This window comes from Cicer arietinum, chromosome 4 (genome assembly GCF_000331145.2).
Source record: "Cicer arietinum cultivar CDC Frontier isolate Library 1 chromosome 4, Cicar.CDCFrontier_v2.0, whole genome shotgun sequence".
NCBI lineage: Eukaryota > Viridiplantae > Streptophyta > Magnoliopsida > Fabales > Fabaceae > Cicer > Cicer arietinum.
The window spans coordinates 33,312,907-33,324,645 of record NC_021163.2 but is presented as its reverse complement, the minus strand read 5'-3'; the positions used below and the strand labels follow the sequence as shown (position 1 = coordinate 33,324,645).

Genomic DNA, 11,739 nt, shown 5'->3' with positions numbered 1-11,739 from the left:
CGGTTGTGTCAATAAAAATATAATCATATATTTCAAAATTATAAATATTCTGTACGGTCCTGTTTTTACAAATTAAAACAAAACTATAATTGTATTATTATATAATAAGTATATAAATAAATATAAATGTAACAACAAAAGATGTTCGATATAGTTATTTTAATGAGTATAGAAAAAAATGAGTGTTTTTTCAAAATTAAATTGAGTATTAATGTCATTTGAAGAGAGTTCAAAGTGGTGAGTATAGAAAGTCATATTAAATACATGCTTTTAGGTAACTCTAGAATTTGTAACTTCACAAATTTACGGCAAATCTGGCTTTGGGACATGAGATTAATATAATTTCTCGTGATTTCAGTCCTTTGTAGATAATTCAATTAATGAATTAAATAACGTCGAATATTAATGTAACTATTAATTTTGTCATATTATCTTTGTGAAACCAAACAGAACATTTAAGTAAAGAAATATATCAAGTTTGGAATTTCGAAACTAACACTTTTGAAAAAACTATTCAAAAGAAGCATTTGGGTTGAAAATTGCTAAAAAATTAATATTAGAAAATAGCAGTGTGGTTAGAAATGAAGATTCCTAGTACCATCCAAATATTGCATTTTACATTATAGAAAGGTTCCTAAAGTGGCTATTACCTACTCCCCAAAGTAAATAGAATACCATATTAGGAACATTGCTACACATAGTAATCCATCTGTAACCTTTCCCTATAGACTCCTAATTATGGTTACTCTTTCCTTCTTTGGTATTCAATGAAGAATCCTAATTCTTTCAACAAGCAAAATTGTTATGTTTATGTGTACTATTTTGTTATTATTATATGAAACAAAAAACAAAATAAAAACCTCTTTTTGTGTCTTTTTAATGTCCCTTTTTCTCTCTTTGTGTTGAATGTATGTTGGTGGGGTTTAGTGTTTAGTGTTTGAGAAGAAGAAAATGGGGAGAGGGAAGATTGAGATCAAAAAGATTGAAAATTTGAATAGTAGACAAGTTACATTTTCAAAGAGAAGAAATGGGTTGCTTAAGAAAGCAAAAGAGTTGTCTATTCTTTGTGATGCAGAGGTTGCTGTTATTATATTTTCTGGCACTGGAAAACTTTATGAATTTTCAAGCACAAGGTGACCCTTTTAAACCTTTTCTTAGTTTTTTGCATTTTGACATTTTTTCTTTTTTGAGAATTTTGTTTTAGTCTTATCGATTGATAATAATTATTGTTTCTGTTTGGATTTTAAACACAATTTGAAAGAAAATGTTTTTTATCAGAAAAATTCCAGGCATATTTGAATTAGTATATTATGGGGTTTATTATTATTTTCTGACTCAAATTAATTTTGGGGTTTATTTTAGAGAGTAAGATTCAGGTGAATTGTGTTTTGTGGGGAGACAAAAACATGGTTTTGAATAGTTAGATTAATTACAAAAAAAAAATGAAAAAATTCAGAGGAAATAAAGAGATTGTTGAAGAATCTCATATTGACATACAGAAACCGAGGTTACCTTGTTCAATTCTAGATTTATATACTGCTAAAATTGCAATCCAATTGGGCATCAAATTTAAAAATAATTTGTTCCTTTATTTTTCTTTCATATAAATTATTTACAAATGAGTCTATGACACAGAAGAATTTGATTTTGCAATGTTAAAAATTGAGTTTAAATTTCATATGGAACAATGTTTGTAATAATAATTTCTCTCTTTTTTTCAAAAAAAAGTTATTGACAAATGATAAGTTAAAAGAAAAGGCCATCACTTTGTTTCAAATTTCAATTGCAAATGAGATTGTGAAAGGAACGGAAAATTATTTAGATGAGAAATAATTCCATATGTGAATTTACAAGTCAATGTTCATGCTATTTTTCTTCTTTTTAGTTTTTAAATAAATTTTTCGTGGTTCTAGTTTTCTTATATTTTTTGACAAGTTGGTTCTAGTTTTGTTGTAATTGTCAATATGGTTTTAGTTTTCTTTTGTTGTTATCAATTGAATTCAGTGTATTTTACAAAATTTAATTTAATTGATGAAGCATGGAGCACATCTTTTCAAGGTACGGCAGAGGCCTTAATTCGAATGGAGCAGAGCAACAACCCAGTGATCAGCCTCCAGCAGAAGTATTTTTTTACTGTTAAAGTTATTTTGACTATGTGTTTTGTCATTTTGTTGTGTACGGAAAAGTCAAATTTTTCATATCAAAAGATAAAGTATAAGTTAAATTTTTCATATACTAAATTGAAAATTATTATTCTTTAAATGATATTTACAAATTTTAATCTTAATAATAATTTTCTATGTCAAAGTATAAGTTAATATTAATGTTATATTTCATTACATTGTTACCGTTAATTTTGATGTATTTTATACAAATAAAATATATATATATATATATATATATATATATATATAAATGTAAAAATTTGTAGATATATAATAATATTTTTTTTGTCTTATAATGAGTGTCATTTTAAAATTATGAAAATTAATGTCATTTTCAATTTTTAATGCAATTTTATTATTATTTCTATACTACTCTTCAATAATTATTTTGTGCACAACTTATAAAATATTATTGTACTTTACATTGATAATATGAAAAACTCATTAATAGTTATGATTGATGAGTAATTTAATAAAATGAGTTATCTCTTTCTTTTATTATTAATTTTTTTAATATACATGCTAACAACTTTAAATGACATTCATTGTAAAATGAAATTTCTTTCGATCTAACAATTGATTTTGAATTTATTTTTTAGTATGTAAATAGAGTGGTAAACACAAATTTAGAACATAGAATATGATGTTTCCGTAACAATGCATTTGTTATTTGAATTAAGCTATATGGACTAAACAATTTTGAAAAATATTTATTTAGTAGAATGTTATTAAATTCAAGGAGTGTAATTGATTCATCTTCTAATGTCTTAAAAATTCTCAATAATATATATTTTCTCTAATATTTTAAAGCACTACCTTTCTTTAGTTTCTCCATCCTCTTATGCTTTTTTTTTGTTTGTGTATATTTATTGAAGTGATTTTCTTACATAATTAATTTTAAATAGGTTGTGGAGCATGATAGTGATACTACACTACTGCAAGAAGAAATAACCAAACTTCGTTCTGATTACTTGTAAGTTGAACTGACACATAATATTAATTACAGATAAAATAATATTAATGTATGGCACAAGAAAATAACTATCTTAAAAAAATTTACTGATTATTTTGTGGTCCAAATCTTGGTTTGGATTTAGTTATATTATAATAATTTTTATATATTGTGCAGAAGGATGACAGGAAAGGAGCTTGATGGATTGGACCTTAAAGAATTGCAGTACCTAGAAAATCAATTGTGTGAAGGGATATTAGCTGTCAAAAACAAAAAGGTACAAAATTATAAAGACCTAAGTTATGTAATTGATTGAAATCTTTTGATATACCATATAGTTTTATTTTTTCAATTACAAAATTCAGTTCAAGCCTTGATAATGTATGAAAATGCTGTTATTAACCTTATGCACTCATACAAGCTATAATTTTGCAGGAACAAGTGCTTTTAGAACAGCTTAAGAGATCCAGGTTACAGGTACATGACAATAATTGTAATCTTCATTTCATTTTCACTCTGCAAGATATCAGAATTCAGAAATTAAAGAGAACAGATATAAAATTATAGACGCTAGTTTGTTGTTTTTAATTTGATAATTTTATTAGCTTTTCAACATTTATTGATTTGCAGGAGCAAAAGGCTATGATGGAGAATGAAGCTCTACGCAAACAAGTAAGAATCAAACCTTAGTTAAATAATATATTATATAAAGTTTAATAGAATTTAGAGGTTTAATACAATATACATTATTGGTCATATATATTAAATATTTTACTTTGTAAACAGCTTGAGGAGATAGAAAAGAAAAGAAAGGCAGAGTTCCTTGAATTTCATTCGTTGGATAGGACAATTATTTCGATGAACGGTTCAAAACCCCTTTCAAATTTTTGTTCAGAGGATAATGAGATTTCAGATACTTGCTTGCAGTTAGGGTATGCCATAACTCCCTTTTCACCACTCATGTTTTCATTGAAACATTAAATTTTAAATTTTAAATGTGAGCGCAATTTAAGTGGCATCAGTAATTGTGTTGTTGTTGTAGGTTGTCATCAGATTATGGTCGCAAGAGGAAAGCATTGAAGATAGAACCTTGCAACGACTCAGGAAGTCAAGTGGCTTCACAGTGAGATTCAAAACAATTAGTTTTTTTTTCTTCTTTGGTTTTCACTGTGTCACTTCCCGTGACAGTTTTAGCTTATATAACTAGTTGCTTATAGGTTAAAATTGATTTGCGTTTACTATATATGAAAACTTGTGGCTTTGGTTGAAAAATGTTAAAACATGATTCATCGTATTGATATTTTTTTTTTGTCATTTTGTTTATCCAAACAGTTTTTCGTGGACTCATCGTAGGTTAAATTACATTTTTGTTCCTTTTAAAACAAAATCTGGGGTTTTAATTGCTAATCTTAAGTATGAACAACAAAATGATATAGTGCTTTTTTGGGGTTTGTAAGTATATGTATTCGACTACAAGTGTCAAAACAAAATCTGCATAATTATGCAGTTTCAAGGAAGTCTTTTGCAATTGCATAAAAAAATTGGAAGCTAAATCCAAGAATAAATTAACTTAAATAATTTTTGAAAATAAAACATATAATTATGTATTTCAATTGAAAGTTCAAGACAATGTACAATCAAACACTACGCGAAGCATTTTATAGCGGTTTTTCAAACAAAAAAGCGTTGTGGAATCGAGCATTGTAAAAGATACAACAGCGCTTTTAAAAAAGCGCTATAAAACATGTAAATATAAGACGCATTTGTTATGAATATTTTACAGCGCTTTTACAAAAAAACGCTGTAAAATGCACACCCATTATATGAGTTATGGGTCTGCTTTTTAGAGCGCTTTCTAACAAAAGCGCTGTAAAATGCACACCCATTATATGAAATTATGGGTCTGCATTTTACAGCGCTTTTGTGTGTACATTTTACACCGCTTTCGCAAAAAAGCGCTGTAAAATGTACACCATTATAGCGCTTTACAACAACATTTTACAGCTTTTTATGTGTAAAATGTGTGTTTTTTTTTTAAACGCTGTAAATTAAATATTTGAAATGAAAAGCGCTTTTTATGGCATTTTTTTTAGAAAGCGCTGTCTTTTATCTTTTTATCCAAAATCAGTTCACAATCAGTGCACACAACAACAAAACATATTCAAATACCATAAGCAGTTCACACAATCAGTAGAACAGAAAACAAAACTCTGTAACTTAATTAACATATATGTAACTCTGTAACTCTGTAATTTACAACCTAATTAACTACATTCAGATACATATATATAACCTAATTTACAACCTAATTAACTACATTCAAATACATATATATAACCTAATTTACAACCTAATTAACTACATTCAGATCCATATGCATGTTCATATATTGTGTCCTATGATCATATACATATAATAACTAACAGAATATACATAATATGCACTAGCTACCATATAATATTCAGATCCCTTGCCCAACAGCAAGCTATTTCCCAGAAAATCAAATAATTTGCATGTCAAGCACCTACTGACACCAGTCTTCCTTTAGTTCCATCAGATCTTCCTCAGAATATGATGGACTGGAATTGTCAAAGTACTGCAATATAAAACTTGAACATATTATATTAAGTTAGTATCAAATATATAGATAATTTATACATGAAAATCGTATAATGAAAATACCGTACCGTTTCTGGGATAATAGTTTTATTCTTCTCAACAATCTCCTTCATGAATCTCAATACGTAGTACCCACAGTCGATGTTGTTTGTTTGACGAGGGCATTTTATTGGGATCCATGTAATGTTATTAGACTTTTGCTTTGACACTGTAGCACCTCTTTGAGCTCGAAAAACTTTTAAGGCACTACCAAATGAATAAATGTGATTATTATAGCATGAACAAACACATTATTTATATATATATATATATATGTAAGAAATAAATGAATATTACTTACGTGTCGAGCATAGTCTTTATTTCGGAGTGATTGTTGTAATTGCCATGCACGAGATCCAAATAGTATATAACTTCAGAGAGCGCATTGATTGCAAATAGCACCCAATGTTCCCTACAACAAAAAAAAATTGGTTAAGCAATTTTGTTTATACACAACTAATAAATTAAATTCTCATCAATTAAAAAAGATAAAATTACGTACCCTGAATTATATGGTGCCAAGAACAATTTATCATTTTCTATATTTCCTAAAAACATATCTACAATGTATTTCTTTACATTGTCTGGATCGAGTTTCCACATCGACATCTTATGCGGAGACAAGAATGAGTATTTATTTGACAATTTCCTCGTGCGCACGACCTTCTCATACAAAAACCTTCAATGAAAATTTTAAACTAGATTAATTACCAATACATTTAATTAATTACCAATAAATGCAATTAAAAGTATTTTTTACCTTATGTACAAGCTCATTACAGTAGCACTGAGCTCCTTATGTTCGAGAAGTTCGTATATGTGCTCCTTTTCGAGATATTCAACATACTCATCTCCAAATATATCTTTATTCATGTGTACGATGCGCGAATCGTCGCTGCTGCCCATGTTCCTTTTTATTTGGATGTCAAGACACGCCCCGTATTTACCAAGGCGTGGCTGACTTTTATTAGGAGCAGCAGCAGCAGCGACCGATTTTCCTCGATCTAGTTTTTTTGTTGCTGCAAGTTTGGCAGCATTATTACCCTCCGGCCTTTGTGATTTGGCAGCTCTATTAACCTCCAATTTTTTAGGTTTGCTGCCTTTTTTTGGCTGTAGGGGTGGTTTATTTATTTGGACCTACAAAAATGAGGTAAAATGTTGCCACTGTTTTGAAAACAATCTATTGGCAAATCGATTGATATTAAAACTGAATCACTATTTTGAATCACATCGATTGACAAAGCGATTTACATCAAAAACCTGAGCCACTGTTTTGAAAACAATCGATTGGCAAATCGATTGAAATAAACTTGTTGAAAACACAGTGAACTCAGAAGTTTGGCAAATCGATTGAGTAATCGATTGAAAATAGTTTTATCAAAACAGATTCCCAGAAATCGATTAGGCAATCGATTTATACAGGTCTGGACATGTTCTACTGAAAAGTGTTGTTTTAAAGAATCGATTGGTAAATCGATTAGCTTGTATAGTTTCAAGATTAAAGAAAACCAAGATCGCGATAATCGATTGGCAAATCGATTTAGCTCATTTTATAACTTTACAAAATCGATTGGGAAATCGATTTCGTAGTTGGTTTTTCAGAAACTATATAAGATGTCTTTCAATCTTTATTCTCATAACTTCTAAGAACTTTTACATAACTTTTTCATAGCTTTCATAATTTCTCTTATGCTCTCAAAAACGGTTCATGGCAACAAACTAACAACTTCATAATTGTGATTACAGATCTCAATACAGTTTGTTGACAATCTAAGAGAAATGATAATGTGCTCATGAACAATCCTTGAATATCCAGATTTGTGAGGAGCAACATTCATAAAGATTGAAGACTCTTTTGTTTTACATCTTTTATTCATTCTGTAATAAATCTTTGAAAGGAATAGGACGCAAGAAAAGCCAGCTTGAAACTGGTGGCTACTTTCTTGGTTGAGAGGGCTCAACAAGAAAGAGTCGTACTTTGATTCTGTGATAGGCTGCTGAGTGTCTACAAGGATCAGAGGGTATTCAATAGGAAAGATATAATTAGAGATTGATAGGTTTCAGGGAGGAAACTGGACAATCTGTAATTGATTCTTTCTATTGAAGGAGAAGAAAATCTGAAATCCGATTGGATTTTCAGGACTGGACGTAGGTTGTTGTTGAACAACCGAACCAGGATAAATCTCTGTGTCTTCTTCTCTAACTCTCTCTCTTTAATTTTCTATATTGCTAACTTTGCATGCCTCAAAATTTAAATTCCGCTGTGCACTTGATACTGATTAATTTTGTAACGAAAACTGATATATTTTCTGTTATTGCGAGGTCACTGATATCAACAAGAACGTTTGGAAACAAATGCTCTTCATTCATCCTTTGATATATAATGTTGATATATTTTTGGAGGTTCAGCACTTGTGTTTCCTTCTCTATCTTTTAGATAGAAATTTGAGAGATGGGATCTAAATCCACGATGGATCTTTCCAGCAACTCTCAAAACATAAGACTTTCGTTTCTCATCAAGAACAAAAGTCGTCTGCAATCAAAAAAATTATAAGTAAAGTATTTCAACGAAAAAAATTATAAATGACAAAAGAGTGGATCAAAAAATTTACTTGAATGTCATTCCATATGATATCTTTGGCATCCTTCAACGCCTTATCTCTCCAGTTGTCTATTGTGATTGGGATATTTTGACGAACATTGGGACATTTTGACGAACAACAGCCTCAATATAGCTTACAAACATAGAGCTGTTGGGGTCAACTGGCTGACCACTCTCGTTCCAGCCAACCTAATAAACTCATATAGTAAGTACATGCTATTAAAAAAAGATAAAAAAACACACAACAAACAGAGTATAGTATACTTCAAATTTAATGTCATTACTCCTTGCTTTAATGACTTTTTGCATGATAGTTGCACCACGTTTGACTTCTTTTTCATAAGTCTTAGAGGTGCCAACTTCTTCATTTTGACATTCTAAATCTTTGTTTGTATCCATTTAACTACAACAAGATCAACATGCAGTTTAGTATAACATCAACAAGCTCAACATGCATCATGCATTATTATAAACAAGCTCAACATGTATTAGTATATCTTAAACAAGCTCAACATGCATTTTAATGATTACAAAAAATTAATAACATCAATACCTGAATAATAGTTCGAAGAAAGATGAAATGTGAAGAAAAGAGGGAACGCAGAAAGTTCACAGAAATATGGTTCACAGAAATACGGTATTGAAGAAATACGTAATGAGAGTTACGTATTTCAATGAAAATATATTGTGTGAAATGGGAGAGATGATATTGGATGGAAATAATGTTCGAAATGAAGGAGATGATCGTGGAAATAAGGTTTGTAATGGACGGGATGATAGGGTTTGCAAAAGAAGAGAAGAACGATGAAGGTGGAGATGATAGTGAAGTTTACGTACTGAAGAGGAAACTGAAGTGGTAACTGTTATATATACGTAACCCTTTTACGTCGCTTTTTTATAACCCTTTTACAGCGCTTGTTTAAAAAGCGCTCTAAAAGGCGTCCTTATTTAATTTTTTAAAGGCTCTTTTACAGCGCTTTTCCCAAATAAGCGTTGTAAAAGACCTCATTGTTTTATTATGTTATATATAAAACCCTTTTACAGCGCTTGTTTAAAAAGCGCTCTAAAAGGCGTCCTTATTTAATTTTTTAAAGGCTCTTTTACAGCGCTTTTCCCAAATAAGCGTTGTAAAAGACCTCCTTGTTTTATTATGTTATATGAATGTTTTTTTTAAAGCCTTTTACAACGCTTTTTTAAACGAGCGCTATAAAAGGCCTTATTGTTTTTGTGTTTTGTTATGTTATTTTTTAAACAAGCTCAACATGCAAAAATCACATAGTAGTAACTGGTCACCACCAAAATCTCTTCCTCTTCACCAAACTCTTCTCCTTTTATGCATCTTCTTCACTAACATCAAAGCTTACTCTTTCACAATTCAATCTCCACCTCAACACCCTTTTTATCTCTTTACATTCCCTTTCCTTCTTAAATCGAAACTTGGTATTCAGGTTCATTGCCATGTTGCGAACAAGGTGTTTGAAGAAAATCATGTTAGAGATAGTCATGTTAGGTGTCTGATGAATATTATTTTTAAAGCTTTTTACAGCACTTTTTCAAATAAGCGCTGTAAAATGTCTTTTTGACTTATTTTCAAAAGGGTCTTTTACAACGCTTTTTATAAAAAGCGCTGTAAAAGGCCTCATTATGTTATTTTTGTGTTGGTTTTATTTGGGTTCAATTTTGGATGACTGTAACTGATATCGTTTTTGCAAGCGAATTGACACTTAATTTACATTATATAAGTGACATTACCAAGTGTCGAACTCAAGAATTGCGTTTTACTATTGAATTATATTTGATTACTAAAATTGAACAAAAAGGTTCCCAAGTTGATTGAAATAATGTTTGAAATTAACAACAATAATAAAATTGATCTTTTATAATGAGAAAAATGTCAGGGATGAGTTTCACTTCGAATCCAACCTTGGTGTCTAATTTGATCCTAGTTACTGAATTCCTTTATTGAATTATTACCGAATTCTCTTTATTATTCTTGCCCTAGTGTCTTAGTGATAGAACCTTTAATTCCAAAGTAACCCCTAATTCCTTAGTGGATTTAAGATTAGAATTAAGCATTACCGTATAGAAATCCTCTTGTAAATTATTGCTTTGCAACTAATTTAATTGGTTTCATGACCTGCATCTATCCCTAGACTACAAATTCATGAATTTCTCATCTCAAGCATTCGTAAAGTCCACTTCCATTTCAAAATACAAATCGTAGAACATTTTAATGTTGATCAAGCAATAAAAAGCATTAAGCACAGAGATGAGAAAAACAATTCAATAAACTCATTCATATAACTAGAAATCAAATCAGAAAAATAAGGGTTTCATCTGATTACACTCATCCCTAACAAATAGGGTTTAGTTACTCATGACAGAGATACAAAAGATAAGGATTAAAGAAGAATTACAAGAATGATTCATGGGTGATTCTTGATAAAACTGCTTCAATGGCGTTAGAATCAGTCGTCTATGAGTTTCTATGCTAGGGCACAAGTCTCCCGAGTTCCCAAGAGTCAAAAAGATGCATAAACAGTAAAAATTTGCGTTTTTAAGATTGCTGATGCGCGTCACGCGCCCCAGGCGCGCAGGGCACGCTCCAGGCACGCGTTGACAGAACTGAAACACGAGAAATGCGCTCCAGGCGCGCAGGGAGCGCTCCAGGCGCGCAGGGCGCGCTCCAGGCGCACAACATCTGCTGTCGGATGTAGTTTGCATGTTTCTCATCTTTTGCGTCTGAATTTGGTCCCGGTGTGTTCATGAAAGTTGTAGATATGGATCTTAGCTTTCATTAGCACTTGGAGTGACACTAATTGGACATCTAGAACTCCAGCTATGGCTGAAATACTCCACATATATCATGTTGATTTTTCACCAAAATTCAGCACTGCACTAAAACAAAATGCAATGTAAAATTACAACAAATTCCTACTTAATCAACGAAATAAAAACAAAAAAACATTTTATTAACTCAAAGAACAAAAATCAACAAAATGTATCAAATAAATCCTTAATTTAACTGATGATTGAGGATAAATAAGACTAAAACAGTGGGAAAATATGCATATGATGAAGAGTCATCACAACCCCAAACTTAATCTATTGCTTGTCCCCAAGCAACAATTAATTTCATATTTGGTCCTTTTAAATGCACACTTAAATGCAATTTCTCAAATTACATCAAACTCAAATTTCAAAGTTCTTGCTACTGCAAAACATTCATTATGCTCTATGGTTGTTTTCAAAAATACAGACAACAAGATTTGTACACCTTGGCATTCATTCATCAAATTCAACTCTCTCTTCACACAATCTCACCAAAATTTCTCTCAAGTGTTTAGAAATGTTTATGAATT

General features: G+C 30.4%; 1 protein-coding gene and 1 long non-coding RNA gene across 2 annotated transcripts; one reads left to right on the top strand and one right to left on the bottom strand.

Annotated features, from left to right (window-relative positions):
* Positions 1 to 819: 819 nt before the first annotated feature.
* On the top strand, positions 820 to 4,460 carry LOC101513885 (agamous-like MADS-box protein AGL18). The gene is made up of 8 exons (XM_004513808.4): positions 820 to 1,133; positions 2,038 to 2,122; positions 3,071 to 3,138; positions 3,295 to 3,394; positions 3,553 to 3,594; positions 3,748 to 3,789; positions 3,904 to 4,049; positions 4,160 to 4,460. The coding sequence occupies exons 1-8, from the start codon at positions 952 to 954 to the stop codon at positions 4,242 to 4,244; spliced, it is 750 nt and encodes a 249-aa protein (XP_004513865.1). The 5' UTR covers positions 820 to 951; the 3' UTR covers positions 4,245 to 4,460.
* Positions 4,461 to 5,420: 960 nt separating this feature from the next.
* LOC140919897 (uncharacterized) lies at positions 5,421 to 6,182 on the bottom strand. Its single transcript, XR_012162523.1, has 3 exons — positions 6,077 to 6,182; positions 5,805 to 5,982; positions 5,421 to 5,713 (listed from the first exon to the last, which is right to left on the bottom strand). It is a non-coding gene; the product is annotated as an uncharacterized lncRNA (long non-coding RNA).
* Positions 6,183 to 11,739: the final 5,557 nt, after the last annotated feature.